Source organism: Macaca thibetana, chromosome 14 (assembly GCF_024542745.1).
Source record: "Macaca thibetana thibetana isolate TM-01 chromosome 14, ASM2454274v1, whole genome shotgun sequence".
Classification (NCBI taxonomy): domain Eukaryota; kingdom Metazoa; phylum Chordata; class Mammalia; order Primates; family Cercopithecidae; genus Macaca; species Macaca thibetana.
This window is the reverse complement of record NC_065591.1, coordinates 75,074,743-75,102,116: the sequence shown is the minus strand read 5'-3', so window position 1 is coordinate 75,102,116 and position 27,374 is coordinate 75,074,743. Positions and strand designations below refer to the sequence as shown.

The 27,374-nt window shown below is 42.5% G+C and overlaps 1 protein-coding gene across 4 annotated transcripts in view; it reads left to right on the top strand.

Moving 5' to 3' along the window:
• The window catches only part of CCDC90B (coiled-coil domain containing 90B), a 695,243-nt gene that overhangs the window by 646,988 nt on the left and 20,881 nt on the right, over window positions 1–27,374 (top strand). For 2 of the 4 annotated variants that reach the window (XM_050755896.1, XM_050755893.1), the window contains exon 1: window positions 25,007–25,157. Coding sequence is in view for 1 of the 4 variants with exons in the window: in XM_050755892.1 (XP_050611849.1) it covers window positions 25,415–25,514 (100 nt within the window). In the remaining 3 variants the exon portion in view is untranslated. Of the gene's footprint in view, window positions 1–25,006; window positions 25,158–25,393; window positions 25,515–27,374 lie in introns of those variants that run through there. The other 2 variants (XM_050755892.1, XM_050755895.1) reach the window with 2 other exon arrangements.

The following is a 27,374-nucleotide window of genomic DNA, read 5'->3' as shown; positions in this document are numbered from 1 at the left end:
CATAATCCAGCATATAAACAGAACCAAAGACAAGAACCACATGATTATCTCAATAGATGCAGAAAAGGCTTTTGACAAAATTCAACAGCCCTTCATGCTAAAAACGCTCAATAAATTCGGTATTGATGGAACGTACCTCAAAATAATAAGAGCTATTTATGACAAACCCACAGCCAATATCATACTGAACGGGCAAAAACTGGAAAAATTCCCTTTGAAAACTGGCACAAGACAGGGATGCCCTCTCTCACCACTCCTATTCAACATAGTGTTGGAAGTTCTGGCTAGGGCAATTAGGCAAGAGAAAGAAATCAAGGGTATTCAGTTAGGAAAAGAAGAAGTCAAATTGTCCCTCTTTGCAGATGACATGATTGTATATTTAGAACACCCCATTGTCTCAGCCCAAAATCTCCTTAAGCTGATAAGCAACTTCAGCAAAGTCTCAGGATACAAAATTAATGTGCAAAAATCACAAGCATTCTTATACACCAGTAACAGAAACAGAGAGCCAAATCAGGAATGAACTTCCATTCACAATTGCTTCAAAGAGAATAAAATACCTAGGAATCCAACTTACAAGGGATGTAAAGGACCTCTTCAAGGAGAACTACAAACCACTGCTCAGTGAAATCAAAGAGGACACAAACAAATGGAAGAACATACCATGCTCATGGATAGGAAGAATCAATATCATGAAAATGGCCATACTGCCCAAGGTAATTTATAGATTCAATGCCATCCCCACCAAGCTACCAATGAGTTTCTTCACAGAATTGGAAAAAACTGCTTTAAAGTTCATATGGAATCAAAAAAGAGCCCGCATCTCCAAGGCAATCCTAAGTCAAAAGAACAAAGCTGGAGGCATCACGCTACCTGACTTCAAACTATACTACAAGGCTACAGTAACCAAAACAGCATGGTACTGGTACCAAAACAGAGATATAGACCAATGGAACAGAACAGAGTCCTCAGAAATAATACCACACATCTACAGCCATCTGATCTTTGACAAACCTGAGAGAAACAAGAAATGGGGAAAGGATTCCCTATTTAATAAATGGTGCTGGGAAAATTGGCTAGCCATAAGTAGAAAGCTGAAACTGGATCCTTTCCTTACTCCTTATACAAAAATTAATTCAAGATGGATTAGAGACTTAAATGTTAGACCTAATACCATAAAAATCCTAGAGGAAAACCTAGGTAGTACCATTCAGGACATAGGCATGGGCAAAGACTTCATGTCTAAAACACCAAAAGCAACGGCAGCAAAAGCCAAAATTGACAAATGGGATCTCATTAAACTAAAGAGCTTCTGCACAGCAAAAGAAACTACCATCAGAGTGAACAGGCAACCTACAGAATGGGAGAAAATTTTTGCAATCTATTCATCTGACAAAGGGCTAATATCCAGAACCTACAAAGAACTCAAACAAATTTACAAGAAAAAAACACACAACCCCATCAAAAAGTGGGCAAAGGATATGAACAGACATTTCTCAAAAGAAGACATTCATACAGCCAACAGACACAGGAAAAAATGCTCATCATCACTGGCCATCAGAGAAATGCAAATCAAAACCACAATGAGATACCATCTCCCACCAGTTAGAATGGCGATCATTAAAAAGTCAGGAAACAACAGGTGCTGGAGAGGATGTGGAGAAATAGGAACACTTTTACACTGTTGGTGGGATTGTAAACTAGTTCAACCATTATGGAAAACAGTATGGCGATTCCTCAAGGATCTAGAACTTGATGTACCATATGACCCAGCCATCCCATTACTGGGTATATACCCAAAGGATTATAAATTATGCTGCTATAAAGACACATGCACACGTATGTTTATTGCGCACTATTCACAATAGCAAAGACTTGGAATCAACCCAAATGTCCATCAGTGACAGATTGGATTAAGAAAATGTGGCACATATACACCATGGAATACTATGCAGCCATAAAAAAGGATGAGTTTGTGTCCTTTGTAGGGACATGGATGCAGCTGGAAACCATCATTCTTAGCAAACTATCACAAGAACAGAAAACCAAACACCGCATGTTCTCACTCATAGGTGGGAACTGAACAATGAGATCACTTGGACTCAGGAAGGGGAACATCACACACCGGGGCCTATCATGGGGAGGGGGGAGGGGGGAGGGATTGCATTGGGAGTTATACCTGATGTAAATGACGAGTTGATGGGTGCAGCACACCAACATGGCACAAGTATACATATGTAACAAACCTGCACGTTATGCACATGTACCCTACAACTTAAAGTATAATAATAATAAAATAATAATAATAAAAAAAAAATAAAAACATTTTATATTGTTTATAAAAGAAGACCAAAATGACCAACAATAAGAGATTGATTTAAAAAATTCAATCTACATTGTTTAATGGTTTAAAAGTCCCTGTAGCCACATAAGAAAATGGCAATAATACACAATTTGCATTGAACAGTTAATAAGCAGTTAATAGTTTCTTTAAAAGAAAGCTACAAAATTATATATACACTGTTAAGTATTGTAACTATATTTTAATGAAAAGGACTCATAAAAGACTGTGAAGAAATACACTAAAATGTAAATATTGTTTTATTGGGATAGTGGATGATTTTTTTTCCTTTCACTTCATGGAGGAATACGTGGTAACTGTACTCTGGTGTAGTGTGTATCCATGTACTCTAGGAGGCTATAACTGCAGAAACATCTAACACCTCCACAGGAAAATTCAGTTAAATGAATATTTGCTTTGACTAAGGAATTTTATCAAAAGGGCTTAAGAAATAACAACACATTTATTTCAAAAGCAAGGATGCCAAAAACAATTTTCTTAAAATCACTTTCCTCCAGTATCTGAAGTCTGGTGAAACATACCGGTTTCTGAAGGATGCATACATATTTGTATGAAAAGATGCCATGGCTATTTTCATTTGGGAACAGATCTTGTAGTGGGGATTATAAGGCCACTTTGTTTTTCAGTTTTACCAGAAGAAGATAAAAATATTAAAAGGACAACCTGGGTAATATCTCATTAGGAATAACTTCTCAAGCAGCTCTTTGAGAATATTTTACTCTAATTCATTTGCTAGGGATGGTGGAGATGGTCTGAGAAACTTGGACCCTAATCCTAATTTTGACAATAAATAAGACCTTGAGCAAGTTATTTAACTTCTGTAAGCCTCAGTTCTCTCATCTGTAAAATGGGAATGATGATAGTTACAAAGGAGCTGCAAAGAATAAATGAGGCCAGGCGCGGTGGCTCACGCCTGTAATCCCAGCACTTTGTGGGGCTGAGGCAGGCGGATCACCTGAGGTCGGGAGTTTGAGGCCAGCCTGACCAACATGGAGAAACCCCATCTCTACTAAAAATAGAAAAAATTAGCTGGACGTGGTGGCACACATCTGTAATCCCAGCTACTCGGGAAGCTGAGGCAGGAGAATCGCTTGAACCCAGGAGGCGGAGGTTGCAGTGGACCGAGATCGCACCATTGCGCTCTAGCCTGGGCAACAAGAGTGAAACTCCGTCTCAATCAATCAACAAGAAAGGGTATGACCTTTCAAGGACTTATCAAAGTATATGAGGCAAATAGTTGGGCACAGCACCCCATGCCCTCCCAATGCACAAGGTTCCTGAGGGAATATGCATGCATGGCAAGGTCTGGCAAAAGAATACCCCTGGCTATGAGACCATAAAGGCCAATGCAGCCAGGACTAGGTGAAGCATTCCTTTGTCTAGACAGCCTGGATCATGGTTTCAAAGCTAAGTGGCCTCTGTTAGCCTACAGAAGAATGCCACATCCTACCACTTGGGTAGGGAGGACAGACCAATGCAGAAAGAAAGAGTACAATCAGATAAAAGAGCATGCATAGCTTGCCACGGTGGCTTACACTTGTAATCCCAGCATTTTGGGAGGCTAAGGCAGGCAGATTGCTTGAGCCCAGGAGTTTGAGACCAGCCTGGGCAACATGGTGAAACCCTGTCTCTACAAAAAATGCAAAATTAGCTGGGCATGGTGGTACACAGCTACTTGGGAGGCTGAGGTGGAAGAATAGCTTAAGCCCAGGAGGCAGAAGGTGCAGTGAGCAAGATTGCATCATGGCACTCCAGCCTGGGCAACAGAATGACAGAATGAGACCTTGTTTCAAAAAAAAAAAAAAAAAAAAAAAACCTGCATGGCCAGGCTAGAGAGCCTAGGCAGGCCTGCCTATGCCAGAGCTGGTCTGGGCTGCATTGTCAAGGCCTTCACAGGCTAGGGCAGTAAAATCAGCCCCTGTCCTGTTCTTGCCTCCACAGAGCATAGGAAAGATGCTAAAAGGGCATAAGAGACCAAGAAAGAGAGAAAGCTGTGGTCTTCACTAAGCAGGAGAAACCCAACCCTTCTGGAAGGAAGAGGCTCCCAAGAAACCAGCCCTACCTAAGCTCTGACTTTAAATACTTAGCTAAACCCAGTGGACGCTCCACTCTCCAGTCCAACAAAATGAGTTCAGACATGAGTGATCTGTACAGCTCTCCTCCTATGTAGGGTGGGGAGAATGAGGCAGCAGCAGGGACTGGTGAGTCTTCCCCAGTGATTCACACATAGGCCCAATGCACAGTCAATTGCATAAATGCTGTTTCTCTTCCCCACTGAACTCCTGACGTTACTAATAGAGAAGTAACTGTAGAGCTTCTCTATTCCGGGAAGCAGGGCTAGGTCACAGTTAATTAGGAGTAGAGAGGATTCCAGAGCAAGCCTTCACCAACTCTCACTTGGAAAAAGCTCCGAAGAGTGTACCAACCCTGTTGCTGATCTCCTCCTCCAGTCTTGTTCTCCTCATACCCATCGTCTACACTACAACCAAGTTACTTTCATTCATTTGATAATGAGGTATTTCCAAATTACTAATTCGATCATGCTACTCCCCTGCTGAAGGTGCATCACTGTTCTCACTGTATACAGAATACAGCTCCAGTGCTTTGGCCTGACATTCCAGGCCCTTGCCTTCCATGTCAGCCTCATCTCCCACCTCACCCCTGACACTCCACACTGTTGCATGCTCTGCCACTTACTAGCTCTATGGCCTTCAGTGAGTTCATTAACCATTCTATGATTTTGTTCCCTCATTTGAAAATTAAAATAATATGGTCCCTATCTCACAGAGATTGTGTAAGGATTAAATGAGATAACACATGTGTGGTGCTCAGAACAGTGCCTGACACATGGGAAACACTCAAGACTTTTTAGATATCATCATCATCAACACTATCAATATTATATGTTTTTCCCTTTATATGGAATAACCTACTTGCCCTTTTATATCACCCAGCTCCAACTCAACCCTCAAGATTCAGTCTAACACTTTCACACTGTCTTCTCCAAGCCCTGCCTGGATCCCCTAGGCTGGGCTAAGTGACCCTTTTTGTAATGCAAAGTTCTCATTGCTTAGTTCTATGTATGTGTCTCTAATCTGTCTCCCTCTCCAATCTGGTGAACTCCTCAAGAACAGGGACTGAGTCTCATTTATCTTTGAAGTGACAGGCCCAACAGCGTAAATGACACATAGTAAGTAGTCAGTAAATGTTTGCTGTATTGAAATGATACTGAAAGTATCACACATCCAGCAGCATGTAACATACTGTGAGGGAGACAAGAGGAGACAAGAATGAATCCTTGGACTAGAAGAGTAGATACGCTTGTTGGCCAATCCCAAATCTCTGAGTTGTACATAGAAGAGCTCCAAGGTGGTTGTGAGATGAGGTACATTCATTCCTAAGGCCTGAGGACACATGGACTGCCCACCCTGGGTCAGACACCAAGTCAGCCCATGCAGCCTGGGTTCCAAGGGTCTCATCGTCAACAAGCCGAAAAGGAGGCTGGCTGTGACCACACACTTAAAACCATCTCAGAGGGCTGTGGGGCCATAAGTCAGGTCCTCACTGCTGGGGGCTCTATAAAGTTGTCATAGCATTTGGACAAGCTCAGTTTACTAAGGCCAATTCTGAGGGAAATTGCCCTGCCCACACTCCCTACTGAGGAATGAAGTCCTGCTCTGAGCCCCAGATTTGTCCTTCCTTCTCTGGCCAGATGGTTTAGAAGTGAGAGGACAAGGATTAAAGGACAGCCAATCCAGAGACTGGCCAGCAACCTGTAAAGGAAACTCTACCCAGACAGGGACAATGGTAGTTAACTGAATCCATCTGATTCCCTCAGGAACTTGGCTGGAGAGGAAGGAAAGTCAGACATCTGGGAGAGAAGACTCTAGAATACCTTGCTAGTTATTCTCTGCTTGCCCTTGGCCCCACCACCCCTGATCCAGTCTCCATTCTCCTCTCCTCTCCTTGCCTGTGGGGCTGACCTCTATGAGTGCATTCCCAGGGTCCCTTACCCTCTAGCTTCTAGCCAATGGGGCAACTGGCAGGAGGCTGAAGACTTGAGGAGGGAAATTCCATGGTATTTATTCCCCCACCCACTCCATCCCACCATGTCTGCCTTCCTCTGTGGCCACAGTTCCTGTCAGGCAGCCTTTAAATGGCTCCAACTTCCAATAAGCCTCCAAGACCACCATCTCCCCAGGCCTCAGAGTGATAATGGCTCCTAGTGTTGTGAGTGTCTCTGCCAACACCTTTGCAAATAGTCCCTGCATTAAAAAGTTGCTTCAAAAATCCCAGCCAAGGAATGCCATCTGTGTCCTCCTGGTCCCTAGAATGATCCAAAGACTTCCAAGAGAAACCTAGTGGTGCAGCAACACAGTGAGGAAGCTACAAAGTCCTACTCCTGCAGCCCTGGATCCTGAACGTCCCTCCTGTCCCAGGGCTCATTCTGCCAAGCTGTGCTGAGGACCCCTCCCTTCCCCTGAGCAGAGGCTGTGTCTCTGCACCTAGGGCTGGGCCCACACCTCTGTTTTCCATATTACTACCTGTCTTTTTAAAAAATGTTACTGACAGGCAGTTCCCTCACAGCTGCTGTGGCTGAGAGAGCTGGCATAGCATTTGGGAAAGTCTGCTTTATGGCAGCCACCTTTAGCTTAGCTCTGGGCTTATCAGAAAGAGGAAAGGACCATCGGAGCCTGGATATGGACTCAGACTTGGGCCCAGAGACTCCACACAGTTATCAAGGAGACAAAAATAAACAAAGCAGGAGCAATTAGTGCCCTGTTAAAAGGGAGGCTCATCCATACACATTTCCTTCTGTTTAAGGTGGTATCCCCTCAGCCGTTTTTCCTGTGATGATTATCTTCCCATCTCATGTCCTTCAGAGGGGACTCAGCTCAACCTCACAGATTTGTTCACAGCTTCAAAAACCTAGCAAATTAACGAAGCTGCTGTGGGAACTAAACTCTTGCAATTCCTTTGTGTCCTGATTTCATTAACATTTTTAAATTCGCTGTTACTAAATTTTCCATTACACCTGTTTGCATATTTTATCTGGGAGGCAGCCTGCCACAGAGTATTGACCTGTAAAATGAGAACCTAAAGACTAAAAAATAAACCAAGAATCTAGATAAAAGCTAAAAATAAGTTCAATCACTCTTCAGAGATGCTGGAGAGGAGAAAGTTTGTGCAGCCATCACAGTTGGATTAACGAACTTCTAAGTCCCCTTCCAGCTCTGAGAATGTTTGAGACAGTGGCTTTTGCCTAAAAGGTTCAGTATCATGCTGGTAGGCCCAGCCACATCCACTGCCAGGATCTGCACCCCTCGTACTCCGGTGATGAGTTGGAGAGTGTTCCTTAGCTTCTATCTGAAGTAACATCCTCACCCAGCCCCTGAGACAGGCATGATAGTTTCTTCCTGACCATCTCTGCATTGTTCCCTTGGATTGTCAGTGTCCCAAGGGCAGGGACTGTGTCTCTGTACCTCTCCTTGCTCAGGTCCTGGACACATAGGCTCTCAGAGAATGTGTGCTGAATGGATGAGTGACCCTCCCTATGCCTAACCCATATCCTCGTAGGCTTCCTAGCAGCCCCAGACACCATAAGTTGGTTTATTCGAGCCCCTCTTTGGTCCACAAGAAGACTACAATAGTAAACACAGTATTTTCCAAACTTTTTGTCACCTAGATTATGACTGTGATTCAGTTTCTCTAATCAGAAGCACTAGTCTGAGGCTAAAATTCAGAACTGAGTTGCATGGGGAAAGAGCCATAGCAGGAGGCGACAATTATCTTGTACAGATCAGAGCCGAACTGACTTGGCTGTGGAGCCAAGAACTGGGGCAGCAGCTTCCTAAGAGTGCAGCTGCCTGATTTTGGCAGAGGCAGCAACTCTGCAGTGTGATTTTGGGGAGCCATTTCTAGAAGGTCAATTTAGATTGCTTCTTCAACTCTCCCAGCAATTCTGTGAGCTACAAATGCTTTCTCATAAACCTCTTCCTGCTTAGCCAGGTAGAACAGATTCTGTTATTTCTAATTGCACTGCCCTGACTGATCCCTTCACACCCTCTCAAACTGTTCCTGGCCTTCTACCTTTCAAAGTTCTTTCCCACACTCAAATTCTCAAACTCCAGCACAGCTTAGCTTACCTAAGCTATATTAAGAACTCATTCTGCTCCAGGCCCTGGGCTAGATGCTGTAATACATGACATTATTTATGTGAATGGGTCCCTGCCCTCCTGGAGTTTGCAGTCTAATGAAGCAACTAACCATGTAATCAAATAATTTATCAATCAGAGACAGGGAATCCAAGACCGTTTAAATGGAAGACGCTGATGTTTCTGCATGTCTTAAATGGGAGATGCTTACATTTTGGGAAGGCAGCTCATCTCTGGTCCACAAGTGTTCATGCGCACTACTCTGAGCATCTTCTGGAAAGTAAACCAAGGACCAGTAAACATTTTATGAGGTGATGGATTTTGAAATCTACCACAAACAGAAAAGAAAACACGGCTCACCACAGTCAGGCTGACTTCCACGAGCACAACAAAATACATCCATGCTCCACTGACTCTAGCCTGTTCCTTAATAACAAAGGCTTTCTCACTCATTGCTTACAACAATGTATGGGACCCTCAAAACTGTTACCCACATTTTCCTTGGAAGGAAAATGCTGTCTGTCTCGGGGTTCTGAGGATTTTGTAGCATTCCAGCTTTATCTCCCATTAATTGTTCCATTCATCCTGAGCTTTGGGCATATCTGACCTTCCCCACCCTGAAAATACAAACCGCCCTGTCCCCATCCCCATGCCTCACTCTAATCCTCCATACCACTCTCCTGCTTTGTCAAAATCCTATCCACCCTCCATGGCTCTGATAAATGCCACCTGCACCAAAAGCCTTCAACCAATTACTAGAGACAGGATTAATTTGTTCTACATCTGTACTATAGACTCTTGACATTTACAAATTTTAACATTTTCTATTTTGACTATTTTCAAGCAACCCTAAAAGTCCAAGACCCAGACTGATTCGGAATTTCGTTGAGGACAGAATTTGAATTGAGCTATTGAGAGGCAGGTGTACAGGAAAATGTCACTGAGCCAAGAGGGTAATGAGAAGGTTTGGTATAAATGAGGCCCTGGAGAATAAAAAGGACAGAGAATGACAGAGCATCCTATTTCTACCTTCACCTTTAACCCACCCAGACAGAGAAGATGGGATTGGTAAGAGAGTGGGATCTAGTTTTTAAACCACAGCACAAGGGTCTGGGGGTATCAGAAGTTACAGGCAGGCCCTCTAATAAGGCAAAAAAGGAAGGCTGCCTAGGGGAAATGGTCAAACACTGAGGGAGCAGGACTGAAGTACTGCTGGTTAGGGGCCAGGGCCCAGGCACCAGTTGTTAAGTAGGAGCTCAGGGCTGTAGAGCCAATGGACTGACCAGGTACCCAGGAGTCATGCATCTCTATTTCCATAAGCCCTTGTTACATCTACTGATCAAGCCTGTCCTATGGAGGATGCCCCAAGAGAATAGGTCCCAGAGGCCTTGGCAGGTGCCCTCTAAATGTGAATGTCTACTGGATTTGGTGAGTGCCTCCCTCGCAACACCCATCATCTAGGGAAGAGGGGATCCTGCCTCTTCCACTTCTAGACTGGCCAGGCCTCATCGTGGTGATCCTTGTATCTATATATAAGATCACAGATCAAAGTGGAATAATCATGCACTTGTCCACTTGACCAGGTTGATTGGGCCAAGAGTGGAACCAAACTCAACTTGGCCTCCAACTCTTTTCCCCTCAGATATTTGGACTTGGAACTAGGGAACATTTAGTCAGTATCTCTCTGGTGCCTGAAGTCAGATGTAACATGTAAGAGCTGTCAGAGCTTATTTTCCTACCATCTGGAAAAAGACAGTCTGCATTCAAATAATATAAATAACACCAATAACAGCTAACACATATTAAGCACCTTCTATGTACCAGGGACTGTGCCAAGCCCTTTAAGTGCATTAACTCATGTAGTCCTCGCAACAACTCCAGGAGATAAATGATATGATCATTCTTGTTTATAGATGAGAAAACAGGGGTGCAGCAAGGTTAAGTGACTTGCTCAATATCACATGGGTAGTAAGTAACAACAACCCTCTGGCTCCGGAGCCCATGGTCTCAACCACTACTCTATACCTGGTAGAGCTGGCAGGGAGAAGGGAGTACCACTGAGAGATGGCAAGAGGCATGGTCATTTTCAAGCCCCTGTTCCAGTAGTTCCTGAAGCCAGACTGCATCTGCAACCATGCTACCATGTATCTATAGAGGAGGAAGTTTGTGCGACCAAAATGGGGTTGGTTCACAACATAAGTTTCTGTCACTAGCAACTAAAAAATTCCTGACAAGATATTATCTCTCTAGCATGTAGCATGCTGCCCACCAACAACCTTCTCACCCTGCATCTTATTCTTCCCATCTCCACTGGGCAGCCAAAATGAGATTTCAGTTCCAAATGAAATTGTATCCTTAAAACCCTTCTATATCTTTCTAAAATCCCAGGAGAAAGTCCAAACTTTTCTTTATAAGATACAAGTCCTTTCAGGACTTTTCTCCTGCTTCATTTCTCACCATTCCCTCCTTTCCATGGCACTCTACACCTAGAGGGAGAAAACAATAATTTCTGAACTCCCCTGGGTTCATCTCCCTGCCACCATTTTGTATAAGTTCTCTCCAGTGGTTCACAAGTGGCTCTCCTGATTAGCATCTGCCTTGCTATTTCCTACTCCAGAGGCAAAAGCCAAAGACTGTAAGGTCAGGACCTCAGCACACCCACATAAAGACTGCTTACCTGGCTGACTCCCAAACATTGTACCTCGTCATTTCTGTCCACTGTGCTTCAATTCCCTGGGACCCTGATGCCTAATTGAAATGACATATGAGGAAATGCGCTGCACGGTACCTAGATCATAGTAGTCGCTCATCATGTGATATTTCGCTTCCCTCCTCCTTCTCTTCCTCTCCTGGTAACCCTATTATCAAAGGATTATTGTCCTCATCCTGCCCTGTGAAAGCATCTCAAGCCAAACTCCCCACATCATCTGCCCTGTGGCATATCTGAGAAATACCAACTCCTGTCCAAGTTCAGGGATCTGACAAGAACAACTTTAAGCCTTATGGCCTTGGGTTACAATTGGTGCTACTTTGGGGTCTGGTTCTGTGTCTGCAGGTGGGTGTCAAAGGGTCCGGCCATGCAGAGAGAAGAGGGAAGAGTTCCAGTGGTGCCCACACAGCTCCTTTCCCTGACCCTAAATTCACTATAAAAAGAACTAGCTCAAAGCAAGCTGTTCTTCAAGGCATCATTCCATCTTCATAACAATTCTATTTGTGTCTGCAGAAGAGGGCTGGAGCACCTCATTCTGCTACAATTGGAACAATTACCCCATAAATGTGATAATTACAGTTTGATCATTTTGTAGGCAAAGGGAGACTGGTTCCAAGATTTGCTCCTCCTTGTAAATTTCTGTGAAGAAACTGCTTATGTTCCAGGGCCACAGACTTCATATTTCAGAATCAGATGAGTGTCTTCTAGTTCTTTCCTTTCCAAAAGGACAAAGATTTGGACATTTCTCTTTTGTGCTGGCTGGACTGCTAAATTTAAGGGTATTGTCTAAGGCAATTGTCTCAATAATTTAAGCCAGGAGGATTAGGCTCTTTGCACATGCCCGTCAACTCAAGAGCCAGCTGTCTTGTCAAAAACCATACTGTCATCTTGGCATCAATTTGACCAAGGTGGCAACATAAGTGGTGTCTCTCTCAAGGCCCTAAATACAGAAAAAAGCTATATTCAGATGGCATTTTTTATGGCAAGCTGTGTACCTGATCTGTCCATTCTTGAAAACAGAATCTTATCTGTAAAATTCAAAGTTTGGAACCTTATAATGCCTGCAAAAAAGTTGAGAATAAGCAAGCCCATGCTATGGAATAACCTCTATACATACTACTATGCAAATTATTTAATCTTAAGTATACATATTAATAAAACCAATTATAACCACCACAGTGGAGGACGGGATCTTCAGGAATGGTGAATCCCTTTATCTTTAGCTATACCTTCAGGTATGTCTAAAGACACATTTCTGCCCCATTCTTGTCCAGAAGGTCTCCATCTGTCATCCTGATTCTGCATTACGATTCTTCTCTAGGCCCCACAGGGCCCATGTTCTACACATCTGACTTTAATGGCCACCTCCCAGTTTTGAGAATTTGAGAATTTTTCATCTGTCTATTTGTAGCAGTTCCAAGTTCATACCTTAAGTGTGAATTGGGTCACTACCTCAATATTCTAATGGGTCTAGTGGCTTTTATTCCTAATATACCAATGCAAATAACTACAAAATGTTCAAAGAGGTTCACAGCCCTGCTGGCATCTCTGCAGCTGCTGTGGAGCTGAACAGTGTTGCATGTGTCTCCTTTTAGAGAGAACACCACTTACAGATGCAAGTACCACCTTTAGAAGTTTCCTACACTATCCAGAGGTCCTCTACTATAGAGGCTACTTCCAGTGTTTCACAGACACCCCTGTCTGCCTATAACAGCTTAGAGTATTGGAGTTTCTCCATTTCAAATTCTCTCATGTCTGGTTCACAGATGTTCTCGTGAAAGCTGAAGAGGATATGCTTTGTCATCTCTGGGTCTTCCACCAACAAATGTTCACCTCTTTCACAAAGGATTATCAATCCGCTCCCTCCAAATGGTCTTAGCAGGAATGTATAATGTGGTTCTCACAGTTTTCAGTCAAAGATTAGGTGACCAATCTAAGCAGAGCCAATCGAAGTCCCTTCCCTGGCAACTTGAAATTGGAACTAAGTGATGCCAGACTCAGCTGGCTACTCCCTTAAACAGGGGAGATATAAATGCAGACACTGTGGCATACCATTTTCTATCCCATGCACTAGATATCAGAGAAAACCAATCAACGTAGAGAAATAAGGCAGCAGACAGGAGAGAAGTGTGGGTAAGAGATAGAGATAGAAAATTTCCTGGTTCTTAGAAACTTTCCAGGCTCCACTTCCAATCCTTTCTGAGACCTTCATGCATTACTGCCTTTGGATTTCCTGAACTATTCTTATACAGTTATTATTTTATATTTCCCTTCTATGATTTCTGCATTTACCAGTCAAAGTGATCCTGATAAATGCTATGCTGTTATTGTGAAAAATCCCATAACAAAAGCTGGCTATTCATTTCTCATGAAAGGTCAACAACATAGCTGACAGCAGCAGCCTAGAAAGTTCTTGAGGAAGACTGCTTGGTGTAGCAGAAAGACATTCTTTGGGGTCAGACATCCAAAGCTTCAAATCCCACCACTAGAAGCTACATGGCACTGAACAAGTTCTCTAACCATTCTAGACTTCAGCTTCTTTATCTGTAAAAGTGTTGTTCTGGGGACTAAAGCTCATGTCCAAAGAGTGTCTAGCACTGTCCTTGGCACATAGGATGGATGTGATAAGAGAGAACTACTATTTCTTTAAATGCCTATTTTTGGGTTTGCCTCAGGGAAACTGTAACTGTAATGGGTAACCCTGGTTTAAAAGTTTCCAAAATAAAGCCAGATGTCAAAATTGTATAGCTCAGAAAAGGTTGGCTTTCTTCATGATCAACATGTACATCTACATCCAATAAGATCAAATAAATAGAAGTGGATCTTTTAAACGTAGAATTAACACATGACCCTGTAATTTCACTCCTACATAGATACTTAAAAAACTGAAAAAAGATATTCAGACAAGTATGTGTATGCACATGCTCATAGCAGTATTATTCATAATAGCCATAAAGTAAAAAGACCCCAAGTTTCTACCAATGAATGGATGGATAAACAAATCACGGTACTGTATTATGTGCACTAGAATACTGGCCATGAAAAGGAATGAAGTACTGATGCATGCTGCAACGCAATGAACTTCCAAGACATTTTGCTAAATTAAAAAAGCCATATGCAAAAGGTCACATGTATGATTCAATTTACATGATATATCCAGAATAGATGAATCCATAGAGACAGAACACAGATCGGTGTTAGTCAGGGACTGAGAGGAGTGGGGAAGGGGAAAAACCTGCTAAATAGGTCATGAATTTTACTTTGGAGTGATGGAAATATTTTGGAACTAGATAGAAGTGGCAGTTGCACAACACTGTAAGCGTACTAAATGCTACTGAGTTGTTCACATTTAAATGGTTAATTTTATGTTATGTGAATTTCTCAACAATTTTTTTTTAAGAAATGACCTAAATTACACAAAGAGCTAACAATAAAAGAAAGACCTTCTTGATGATAAGAGCTGAAAACAGGGTAAGGCTGGCAGGAGTAAAATCAATCAAGGGCCTCCAAATTCTCCCCACAGTAGTATAGATCAGTTCTTAGAGATAGCTTTGTGGAGTCAAGGGCTCTTCCCCAGAGCCTAAGGTAATAGCAGGAAAAGGCCTGAGGTAGGAGTCAGGAGCTGTGACTGTGTCACTAAATAATCAGTGCCTCTCCCCTGAGCTTCAAGCACCCTCAATTGCAAACCCAGAGAACTACCTCCTGGGGCTGTTGTGAGGCTCAAAGCACACAGTGAATATGAAGATTTTCATTACCCATTATAAAAATGCAAAGTTTTCCACGTGGTTCAGGGTTGAAATTCCAGCTTGTTGTGTGTCCCTGGACAAGCTACTTAACCCCTCTAAGTCTTGTTTTTGTCTCTACCTACCTTACATGATTGTTGGAGAATTAGAAATAATATACGCAAAGTGCCTGGCACCCAGTACAGTTGTTGAAGCTATTGTTAAATGGGTGAGAACAGTTTCAGCAAGGAAGGGAAGAAATAAGAGAAAATGAGCAAAATGGGTGTTAGGATGATAATGGGAGTCAGTGAAAATGTCATGGCCAGTGCAGCATTATGGCAGCCCAAGGGGAATATAAGATCTAGAAATGGCTTATGTGCTGCCTCCTTTCTCTCCTGCATTCATAGCAGATATTACCAATCAATCATGTATTCTTTACTGCTGCACCAAGGTGTGGCCTCACAACACTCATCACTTTGTTCTAAGCAGCAACGATCAATTGAAGGGTGTTGGCATGAAGATGAAATCCATTTGTCATTCCTGTACTAACATTTTCTTGGAGGATTAGAGATGATGTGTCCCTAAGAGTACATATAATTTCACAATTTGTGCCATGTACCAAGTGAAAACAAATTGGTGGAAGGAACAGGGGTAAGTTACCTGTGCATGTGCAGCATGATCAATTATGAGTTCTACCACATACTTGCTCTGTGACCTGGGACAAATCACTTCAGCCTTCTGAATCTCAGTTTTCCCATCTATAAAACAGGAGTGATGGTACCCAGCTCATGCAGTTGCCAAGGAGCTCAAATGAGCTCATGTGTGTGAGATAGGAGATAAGGCAACACCTACATATGAGGAATTTTTGAGGAAGAATGCCCCACATTTTTGTTGGGGACAGGAAAGATACAGGCCATGCTGAGAGTTTAGTGAGATTTTTCAGCTCTGCTATACCCCAGTGCAGAAAATGAACTCCAAAGTTAAGACCCCAAAATCCTATTTCCCTGGTCTTTCCTAGTGAGGTCCAAGGCAGCCAAGTCATACAATGCGGAGGACTTCTCCAATCAGGTACCTTGAGGCTGGAGCTGTAGGCTCTGCCAGGCCAGGGGTCTTCTCTGACCAGGAAAGGGGCAGATGTCTAGGGTTTTCCAGATCAGTATGTAGGACAGGGAACCTAGGTGAAATACACAGCTTTGATGGCTAAAGGACTCAGCAAAGGGCAGGCAAACACCCTTTTGGTTTTTTTCCTTTTCTTTTCATGTTTTCGTTTTCATTTTTGAGACAGGGTCTCTGTTGCCCAGGCTGGAGTGCAGTGGTGCAATCAGGGTTCACTGTAGCCTTGACCTCCTGGGCTCAAGAGATCTTCCCACCTCAGCCTCCTATGTAACTGGGACTACAGGCATATGTTCCATTGCCTGGCTAAGTTTTTAAAAAATTTTTATAGAGACAGGATCTCGCTATGTTGCCCAGGCTGGTCTCAAATTCCTGGGTTCAAGTGATCCTCTCACCTTGCAAACTGCTGGGATTACAAGGTGAACCACCATGCCTAGCCACCTTTCTTTTCAAAGCTACTCCCTAGCCTAATGCCCTTCGGTGATTCCTCTTACTCATGAATTAAGTAAAAAAGACCTTGAAGTCATCTTTTGCAACCTCACCTACTGAATTTCCCTACCCTTAACCCATTCCAGCCATTCTCTCCATTCCCAAATGAACCAGGCTCTCTCGCACATACTTCCTGTCTTTTGCAAGTGCTGTTGCCTTTCCACACAACATACTCCACACCACCATTCACCACATCCATTTAACCAAACTATCTTTCACACATCCTTTCAAACTAAAGCCTTCCCATGGATCCCTGGTTAGGGTAGTATAAGCCTCTCTCATGCATTGCCTTGGAAGCCTATACTACCCTTCATCATATTTATTACAATAGACAGTTGACAATCTGAGAGCAGGACTGTGTTTTATGTTTATATCTTCATGGCTTAGCACAGTGCCTGGCACGATAAATAGTGTTCAATAAACAGTCATTCAAAGAATAAATGAGTAATCAATGAGAGACACCAGGTTATGATGTAACATTACAAAGTATATAATGTTTTCACAGCTCTTTCTTCTTGTTTTCCACCATTCTTTTAACCATTCTTTGATTTATTTTAATGGGCAAACTCAGAATCAGGTGTCATTGCCAGCTTCCCTGTAAAATTAGGGGAAAAAAAATCCCCAGATTTGCAGGGAATAGGGGCTGATAGTCACTTTCAAGCCATGCAAAATGTGAAATTAACATAAAGCTACACAAAGCTTTTGTGACAATGGGCCCTCTGACTCAGCTTCAGAGACGAGAGCAAAGAATTGTCTTTTGTTCTTTTCACATACTCCCCCTAGTGGCAAGTAAGCTAAGGAAGAAAATGAAACCCATTTGGTCCAGAGCTCTCTCTTTCTCAATTCCTTATTCACAGGCTTTAAAACACATCGAGATTCCTTCACATTACCTATTCCAAGAGAACATGACTGACAAACGTGAGTGGTCCAGGCTGCATCCTCTCTCCGTGAAGTCACCAGAGCTACAGTCGTAGTCCTGAGTGATCTCTGGTCATCTGATACAACTGTGCCCAAGCTGGGATCCCAACCTCTAAACATCAGAGGAAATAGTACTGGGGCAATGGGGTCCTCAAGAGGATTTGGACATATTAAAATGCCTCAAAAAATTGTATTATCGCTGGAGATAAAATTGGAAACCACCGAAGAAATTGGCAAGTATCTTCGCCTTCCTCTGTAAATGTATCAGCTTACTGTTCAATCAGCACTGCTTATCTCCCACTTACCAACAGTAGCTTATCTTGAATTAATGGAAAATAGGAAAATAAGTAGTGGCTTCATACGTGTCGTTGGTAAAGAGCATAAGATGTGTTTAAATGGGAGCTTATCAAGGTAAAAAATAATACAAGTGGTTCTTTGCAATGAAAAAAACCAGGACCCACTTACCTGCTACCCTGTTGGCCTTTGAGGTTTAGATAAACTAGGCTGCTTTCAGCAGGAGAGCATTTCTCATGGCCAGGCCACCTCATCAGACATTGGAAGAGGAAAGGATTCATTTGCCTACACTAGCGAATGGCAAATAGTTATTTTCTAGAAAGAAACTCAAACTGATTTTTATCTATGTTAGCTCAAAAAATTTCAAAATCTCCTGCAAGTCCACTACATGAAATTCAATTTCCTTAGTCTTTTTTATTCTACCTTTTTCATTTTATTCACCCCAATTCCACCCAATCTCCATATAATTCCTATGCCCCAGTCTACCAAGTTTCCTCACCAAACTATGACCATATTTTGAACATTCATTCATTCAACACACATTTACCAAAAGTTTGTTATGGCCAGGCATGGTAAGCACTGGAGACACCCATGACAGATATGGTCTCTGCAATCATGGAGAAAACAAATATTAATTGTAGAGACATGGGAAGACTGGGCTGCTGTATGAGTCCATAACAAAAGTATCAAATCTGCATGTTGTTTGAGTGGGAATGACTTCTTAAAGAGTCACTCTAAAGAGTCACCATTTAAACAGGGATCTGAAAGATATAAAGGAATTGGCCAGATAAAGAGGAGAAAGGGCTCCAAGTTGAGTAGTGATGCCTTACCATATGCAAAGTCCCTGAGGAGGAAGGAGCAAAGAGATGAGTAAATTGTACTTGCTCACTCCAATCCTCTCTCCTGGACCTCTTGCCTTACAACCTCTACTAACAAAAAACCTTAAGGTTCAAATCCTATCTCTTCTTGATAATCATTACCAAAAAGCATTTAACCTTCAACTGAAATATAGGATTTATTATTTTCTTAACATTTACGTGACACTGATCTATTAAAGCTGTGTTGAAGGCTGCTAAAATGCTTATTCTATTCTCTCAGTTATTAATATATTACAAATTACTGGAGAGCAGAAATTTTTTCTATCCTTGTGTATCCCAGCAGAAATCCTTGAACATAGTAAGAGCTTGAATAGTTGTTGGATTGAACTGGTTTTCTTTACACTCCTCACAACATCTAGCCTTAAACCTAGCTGGCACTCAGATATTTCTGTAAGTAAAATTGGAAAAATGAAAAATGTTTAAAAGTTCAGAGAAGAAGAATACTGTGAAGGGTCCGAGATCTTACCCTACTGGCAAGCTATCAAGTTATCCTGTCATAGTTGCATGGATGCTGGTAGAAGACATAAGACTCCTTGCTAGAAACAAAGAACTCAATTACTGATGGTGCAGCGAGCAGCACGAGTATCAGCATACTTGTGTCAGCTCCCCTTGGCCCCAAGTTCCATGGGGATGATGCAGCTGGGGCTACATAGACGCCTGAGCATGTGCAGTACATTGCATTACAGAGAGGAACCCTGACCTATGAGAACACAAATCTTTTATAATAGGCAATAAGCATGAGGCCTTTTGCTCCAGAGAGAGATGCTATATTTCCTAAGGTTGCTCATTATACAAAACTGCCACAACAAAAGGCAGAGACGACCTCTGGAATTTGCAAAACATACAGAAACATGAGAGACCTATTTTCTTATTATTTCCTAACACTGAGTAAGCACATATTATTATTGTTTATTGGGTGCTTGTATGTGCCAGGTCCAGTGCTAAGTATTTTATATGCATCATCATCTCTATTCCTCTCAACAAACATATGAGAAAACATTAACAAAGTTATGAAAAAATATTTTATAAATTAAGATGCTTAGCAAACAAACCATCGCAACATAGGAGAATCTGAAAACACACAGGAGCATTAGGAGGTCCCTGAAGGGGTGGCCTCCCCCTCCACACTTGTAAGCATTTCTCATTAGGTGGAACGAGAGACTTGAGAAAAGAAATGAGACACAGAGACAAAGTATAGAGAAAGAAAAAGTGGGCCCAGAGGACCAGCGCTCAGCATACAGACGACCCGCGCCAGCACCGGTCTCTGAGTTCCCTCAGTATTTATTGATCATTATCTTTACCATCTTGGAAAAGGGGAAGTGGCAGGACAATTGGGTCATAGTAGGGAGAAGGTCAGCAGAAAGACATATGAATAAAGATCTCTGTGACATGAATAAGTTTAAGGAAAAGTGCTGTGCCTTGATGTGCATAGGCAAACATCTTCATAAACATTTTCAGTGCATAAAGAGCAGCATTGCTAGCACGGCCCACCTCCAGCCCTGAGGCGGTTTTCTCCTATCTCAGTAAATAGAACATACAATCTGGTTTTACACCAAGTCGTTCCATTGCCTAGGGACGTTCAGGAGACAGATGCCTTTCTCTATCTCAACTGCCAAGAGGCCTTCCTTCCTCTTATACTAATCCTCCTCAGCACAGACCTTTCACAGGTATCAGGCTGGGGGACGATCAGGTCTTTCCCTTCCCTCGAGGCCATATTTCAGACTATCACATGGGGAGAAACCTTGGACAATACCTAGCTTTCCTAGGCAGAGGTATGTGTCCATGGGTACTTGAGATTAACAGAATGGTGATGACTTTTAACCAGCATACTGCCTTCAGGCACTTGTTTAACAAAGCACATCCTGCACAGCCCCAAATCCGTTAAACCTTGAGTCACCACAGCACATGTCTCTTGCAAGGACAGGGTTGGGGGTAGGGTCACAGATTAACAGCATCTCAAATACAGAACAAAATGGAGTCTCTTATGTCTACTTCTTTCTGTATAGCCACAGTAACAGGCTGATCTCTCTCTCTTTTCCCCACAGTTCTCAGAGAGGAGCTGTATCTATTAGCTGAATACCATCTGAACTCACTTCATCTGCTATTCCTGCTTTTCCTTCCTGTACTCCTCTGGCCCGCATGGTAGGGTATGGATGCCTCAAGCTCCTGAACTCACTTGATATAGTTCCAGCCAGCCTCAGAGAATGATTAAGAATCCCTGGATCTAATTGCCAGTTCCATCAAAGAGAATATGATTGGCCCAACTTTGATAATCAACACTGTGTATTTGTGTTACGGAGATAGCTTTATGGTAAAATAAATAATAGTAACATGTATTAATATATAAAGAGATCCACTTTTTTCATAATTACTTAAAGTAAGTAAAATATTGTGATAACACTTACTGGTCTGTATCTTCCGCCAGCCTGTGAGCTCCTCCAGAGCACGGATCCTATCGTTTAACAGAATTATAATCACGTATATAATTATAATTATAATCTTGTATATAAGAATTATACAGAATTATCATTATGTATACACATGTATAAGGATTTTCCTGTCTCTAAGATTATTTTTAAAAATACTTAATTTTTGCATAATATTCCAAATTGGGACACTTCTGCAAGTTAATCACTTTTGAATATTTAGACTATTTTCAATTTTTCACTATAAATAACATTGCAATAGTCATCCTTTTCAAAAATCTTAGCTACAGATGTGATTATTTACTTTGGATAGCTTCTTAGAAGTGAAACTCTGGGCCGGGTGTGGCGGCTCACACCTGCCTATAATTCCAGCACTTTGAGAGACCAAGATGGGTGGATCACCTGAGGTCAGGAGTACAAGACCAGCCCGGCCAACATGGCAAAACCCCATCTCCACTAAAAATACAAAAGTTAGCCAGACGTGGCGGTGCATGCCTGTAATCCCAGCTACTTGAGAAACTGAGGCAGGAGAATTGCTTGAACCCGGGAGGCAGAGGTTGCAGTGAGCCAAGATCACACCATTGCACACCAGCCTGGGTGATACAGCAAGACTCTGTCTCAAAAAAAAAAAAGTGAAACTCTGGCTATTCACTTTTTGGAGTTTCATAAATATATTACTAAATTGCTACAGGCCAAAACTGGAAGCACATTCCCCTTGAGAACTGGAACAAGAAAAGGATGCCCATTCTCACCACCCTTATTCAACATAGTGCTGGAAGTCCTAACCAGGATAATCAGGCAAGAGAAAGAAACAAAAGTATTCAAATAGGAAGAGAGGAAGGTAAACTATCTCTCTTTGCCAACGATATGATTCTGTAGCTAGAAAACCCTAAAGACTCTCCCAAAGGCCCCTGGAACTGATAAATGAATTTAGTGAAGTTTCAGGATACACAATCAATGTACAGAAAATCAGTAGCATTTTTATATACCAATAATGTTCTGGCTGAGAATCAAATCAAGAACACAATCCCATTTACAACAGGCACAAAGAAAATGGAATACTCAGGATCACCTAACCAGGGAGGTGAAAGATCTCTGCAAGGAGAACTACAAAACAGTACTGAAAGAAATCAGAGACAACACAAATAAATGGAGAAACAGTCCAAGCGCATAGGTTGGAAGAATCAATATAGTTTAAATGGCCATACTATCCAAAGCAATTTACAGATTTCACGCCATTCTTACCAAAATACCAACATCATTTTTCACAGAACTAGAAAAACGTCTTCTAAAATTAATTTGGAACCAAAAAAGAGCCTGAATAGTCAAAGCAATCTTAAGGAAAAAGAACAAAGCAAGATTTCAAACAATACTGTAAGGCTAAAGTAATCAAAACAGCATGATAATCATACAAAAACAGACACATAGACCAGTGGAACAGAATAGAGAACGCAGAAATAAAGCCACACACCTAAAACCATCTGGTCTTCGACAAAATCAACAAAAACAAGCAATACAGAAAGCATTCCCTATTCAATAAATGGTGGTGGGATAACTGGCTAGCCATATGCAGAAGAAAGAAACTGGACCTCCCTACCTCTCACCATATACAAAAATTAAGCCGGATTAAAGATTTAAAAGTAAGACCTCAAACTATAAAACTCCTAGAAAAAAACTAGGAAATACCCTTCTTGACATAGGCTTTGGCAAAGAATTTACAGCTAAGTCCCCAACAGCAATTACAACAAAAATAAAAACTGACAAGTGAGACCTAATTAAACTAAAGAGCTTCTGCACAGCAAAAGACACTATCAACAGAGTAAACAGATAGCCTACAGAATGGAAAAAAATATTTGCAAACTATGCATCTGACAAAGGTCTAACATCCAGAATCTACAATGAATTTAAACAAATCAAGAAGCAAAAACAATCCAATTAAAAAATGAGCAAAGGACATGAACACACACTTCTCAAAAGAAGACATACAAATAGCCAACAAACGTGAAAAAATCCTCAACACCACTAATCATTAGAGAAATGCAAATCAAAACTACAATGAGATGCCATCTCACACCCATCAGAATGGCAATTATTAAGAAAAAAAAATCCACATATGGGTTAGGCTACGAAGAAAACGGAACGCTTATACTCTGTTGATGGGAATGCAAACTAGTTCAGCCACTATGGAAAGCAGTTTGGAGATTTCTCAAAGAACTTAAAATACAACTACCATTCAATCCAGCAATCTCACTACTGGGTATATACCCGAAGGAAAATAATTCATTCCATCAAAAAGACACAGAGCTGGGCACCGCAGCTCATGCCTGTAATCCCAGCACTTGGGAGGCCTAGGCGGGTGGATAGTTTGAGCCCAGGAGTTCTGGACCAGCCTGGGCAACACGGCAAGTCCCCATCTCTATAAAGCATACAAAAATTAGCCAGTTGTGGTAGCGCACACCTGTAGTCACAGTTACTTGAAGGCTGAGGCAGGAGGATCAGTTAACCCAGGAAGTTGAGGCGGCAGTGAGCCATGCACGACTGCACTCCAGCCTGGGTGACGCAGCGAAACCCTGTCTCAAGACAAAAAAAAAAAAAAAAAGAACACATGGAATTGTGTGTTCATTGTGGTGCCATTCACAATAGCAAGGACATGAAATCAACAAGTGCCCATCAACAGTGGACTGGATAAAGAAAATGTGGCACATATACACCATGGAATATTATGCAGCAATACAAATAGGGAAATTATACTCTTTATAGCAACATGGATGGAGCTGGGGGCCATTATCCTATGCAACCTAATACCAAGAACAGAAAACCAAACACACATGTTCTCACTTAGGAGCTAAACATTGACTATATGATGGTAAACATGGAAACAAGAGACACTGAATATCATTAGATGAGGAAAGGGGGAGAGGCACAGAGGGGTATGGGCTGAAGAAGCACCTGTTGAGTACTATGCTTACATCCTGTTGGGATCGTTGGGACCCCAAACCTCGACATACTCTAGGGTTTTGCTTTTTGTTTTCTGAAACTGGTGAGATTAAACTTTTTTCCCTTTTTTTTTTTTTAGATGGAATCTCGCTCTGTCGCCCAGGCTGGAGTGCAATGGTGTGATCTCGACTCACTGCAACCTCCGCCTCCAGAGTTCAAGCGATTCTCCTGCCTCAGCCTCCCGAGTAGCTGGGATTACAGGTATGTGCCACCACGCCTGGCTAATTCTGTATTTTTAATATAGACAGGGTCTCTTCATGTTGGTCAGGTTGGTCTCGAACTCCCGACCTCAGGTGATCCGCCCACCTCGGCCTCTCAAAAGTGCTGGGATTACAGGTGTGAGCCACCACTCCTGGCCATCCTAATGTTTTAAATAGCGATTTATATTTCCTCTTCATGAATTGTCTATTAAAGCACTTGTGGGCGGAAATTAAGTTTTGTTCTTCTTTCAGTGTGCTTCGGGCCTTAGAAATGGTGTTTGTTACGTAGCTCTCACAAAGCTTTGAATACATATAGATAGAAACCTAGCCGTAATTGTTTAGAATCTTGCGAGAATAAGCCACTGCAACCGCACAACTGTGTGCCATTTTAGGATTTACCGAGAATATTCATGAGTATTGGTGCATTTTAATACAACTACTGTGCATTGATGCTTTCAGCATTTTACTATGCGGAGCAAAGTCTTGAGTGAGGTCTGGGAAGGATAAATGGTGAAAATTTAAGGAATTTCTCGCAGAAACGGAGGAATTCATCTTCCCTAAAGAAAGAATATACCGACTAAAATTAGTTGGTCCTCCCGTGCACCAGACGGCGAAGCAGCAGGATGTGACGCTGCACGGTCAGTGAGCGACTTGCTGGACTACACTTCCCAGAAGGTTTCTTTGGCCTCCGCACTACGCAATCACCCAGAATGCTCAGCGGCCGAGAACTTCAGGTCCCAGACTGCTGTGCGGCTAAATACGACTCCATCTCCCCCGACCCAAGCGCTTAATGGCCGCTGGCAATCTTGGGGGAGCCAGCTGTTGGACTATGCGCCGCTGCCAGGAAACAGGCGCCAGAAGGTTCTCCGACAAGATCCCGCCTTCCTAAGACGGTAAAGGCGTTCACAGGTCGGGAAGGGGCGGTGGGAGTAGCGGGACAGCGCTGAGCATTGCTCGTGAACTGTGGGTCGGCCTGCGAAGAGGCCCAGTTTCGTGGCACCACTGTGGCGCCCGCGCTGGAAGGTGGTCTTGTGACAGAGCGAAAACTACAATTCCCAGCATTCCTGCGGTGCCAGAACTACCTTGCCCGAAAGCCTGTGCGAGATTTACCCCGTCTTCCGCCTCCCGCCCGCCGGAAAACTCTGAGGCCATGAATAGTCGCCAGGCTTGGCGGCTCTTGCTCTCCCAAGGCAGAGGGGATCGTTGGGTTTCAAGCCCCCGCGGGCATTTCTCGCCGGCCCTGCGGAGAGGTGAGGCAAGGCGTCGTGTCATAGATGTCTGAGTGCTCTCTAGGGAGACGATGCCCGTGGGTCGCGCCTGCTCGAGCGAACGGGAAGAGAAGGTGCCACGCCCTCCTCCCCGATTCACGCCTTGTGCTGGCGACACAGCTGCCTGCTGCCCCGACTTGCCCAGCTCGCCCCAAGGGGCGAGGACTGAGGAAATCAGTGCCTTTCTGTTCTTAAAGCGAACCTTCGAAGGCCAGGGCTTCGCGCCCGGCTTCTTTCTCAGCCCTTGTTTCCCTTTTTTGGTGACAAGAGGCTAGTAATCTGGTAGGTTTGTCTGGAGGCAGCGTAAGGTAATCTGTGCTTGAGGGTGTCCTGATTTCTTTTGTGGCCTGATCTTTAGATTTTATTTTTTTAGGTGCTGGCCTCGAGCCCAAGTTTTTGGTAGACAGCATCATAAATTTCAGATCACGTCTGCCTTATTCTCGCTGGAATTCTCAGTACTTTTCAGTCACATTGTAGACTTTGGGAAAAAAAGTGAATACTGGAACCTACAAGTTTCCAACCGGTTGGCACCCCTGTTAACAGGGTGTCCTGAAGACATCTAACTTTATTCCGAGAAACGTTTCTAGGGCTAGGTTTTTCTTGTTGTCGTTTTTTACCCCCCGTTTTTAAACTTCCCTCCTAGTTTTTAAACCGTTTTAAGGTTGTCCACAAAATAGGCGAATAGGCACCTCTTATCAACCTTAGCATTCTCTGTTCACCTTCTTGAATCTTCAGTGCCAGGTACCCTGAGCCAGTCGGTACCCAAACACTTCCACGCTGTTATTTATGCTCCATATTGTTACTTGTGCTGTTTTGCTTATTGTTTAATTTTAATCCACACCAGTAACAGCTGCAGTCAAAACTGCAGTTGTTGATCATCCGTCTGTAAGATTGCTCTTTAGCTGCCAGGATCATTCACAAGGTCTCTTTTGTTAGGTATTTGGGTGTTTAGCATAAATACACATTATGATGGATTTTACAAAAAGGAGGTAGCACTTTTGAATTCCAGGAAATCATCCAACTTTCATCTTTGTTGACTTTTACAGGTGTGCTTCACATATCCAAATGAAAACAAAATTAAATGTTTTTAGAGAATGAACTTTGAAGTGCATATCATAATGCGAAATACATGACCATAAGTAAATGTTAATGTTTTAACGTAAAAGTTTTCCCACTTGAATCTGAGTGTGCTTGGAGAAACTTTAAATCTCTTCTTACAACTAGTAGGATTTGTGTCCTTCCTCACTAAACAAATATTGAATGTTTATTGTGTACAAGTAGTTTAAACTTGCCTAATAATGTTAATAATCAGGGGATTTGAAACCCTTGACCTCTGACCAGTGGAAGGACCTTAGTTATCATGATGCAACTAGTGTAGCACGTTAGTAGACCAGCATGTAAGAACATATGCTGTAATGCCTGTTCTTTTGAGTTCCTGACAGAAAAGTAACTGACTATACACTGAAGTGTTTCAGCTGTAAAATTAGCAGTAAATTCATATAAAACTTGCAACTTAAATTTATTGGGACAACATTTTACATATTTGTTTGTTTGTTTGTTTCAAAAGTAAAATTTGACCTTTTCCAGCAAAGAGGAGCTTGGTGCAAGATAGGCCAGAGTTCCAGTCCGCAATCTATGACTTAGTAGTTTTGCCAAACTGGTTAAACCTTTAAACCCTTGAGTTTGTATCTCACTATTACAAACAAACAATCCGCAAGATATAGCTATCAAAGAATCAAAAGTAGTAACAATGAAAGGAAAGGTTTGGAGTTTTGTACAGATGTTTAAGCCTGTACAAAACTTTTCAGGCTATTTAGGATCTGTTGTTCCACTATGAGCTAG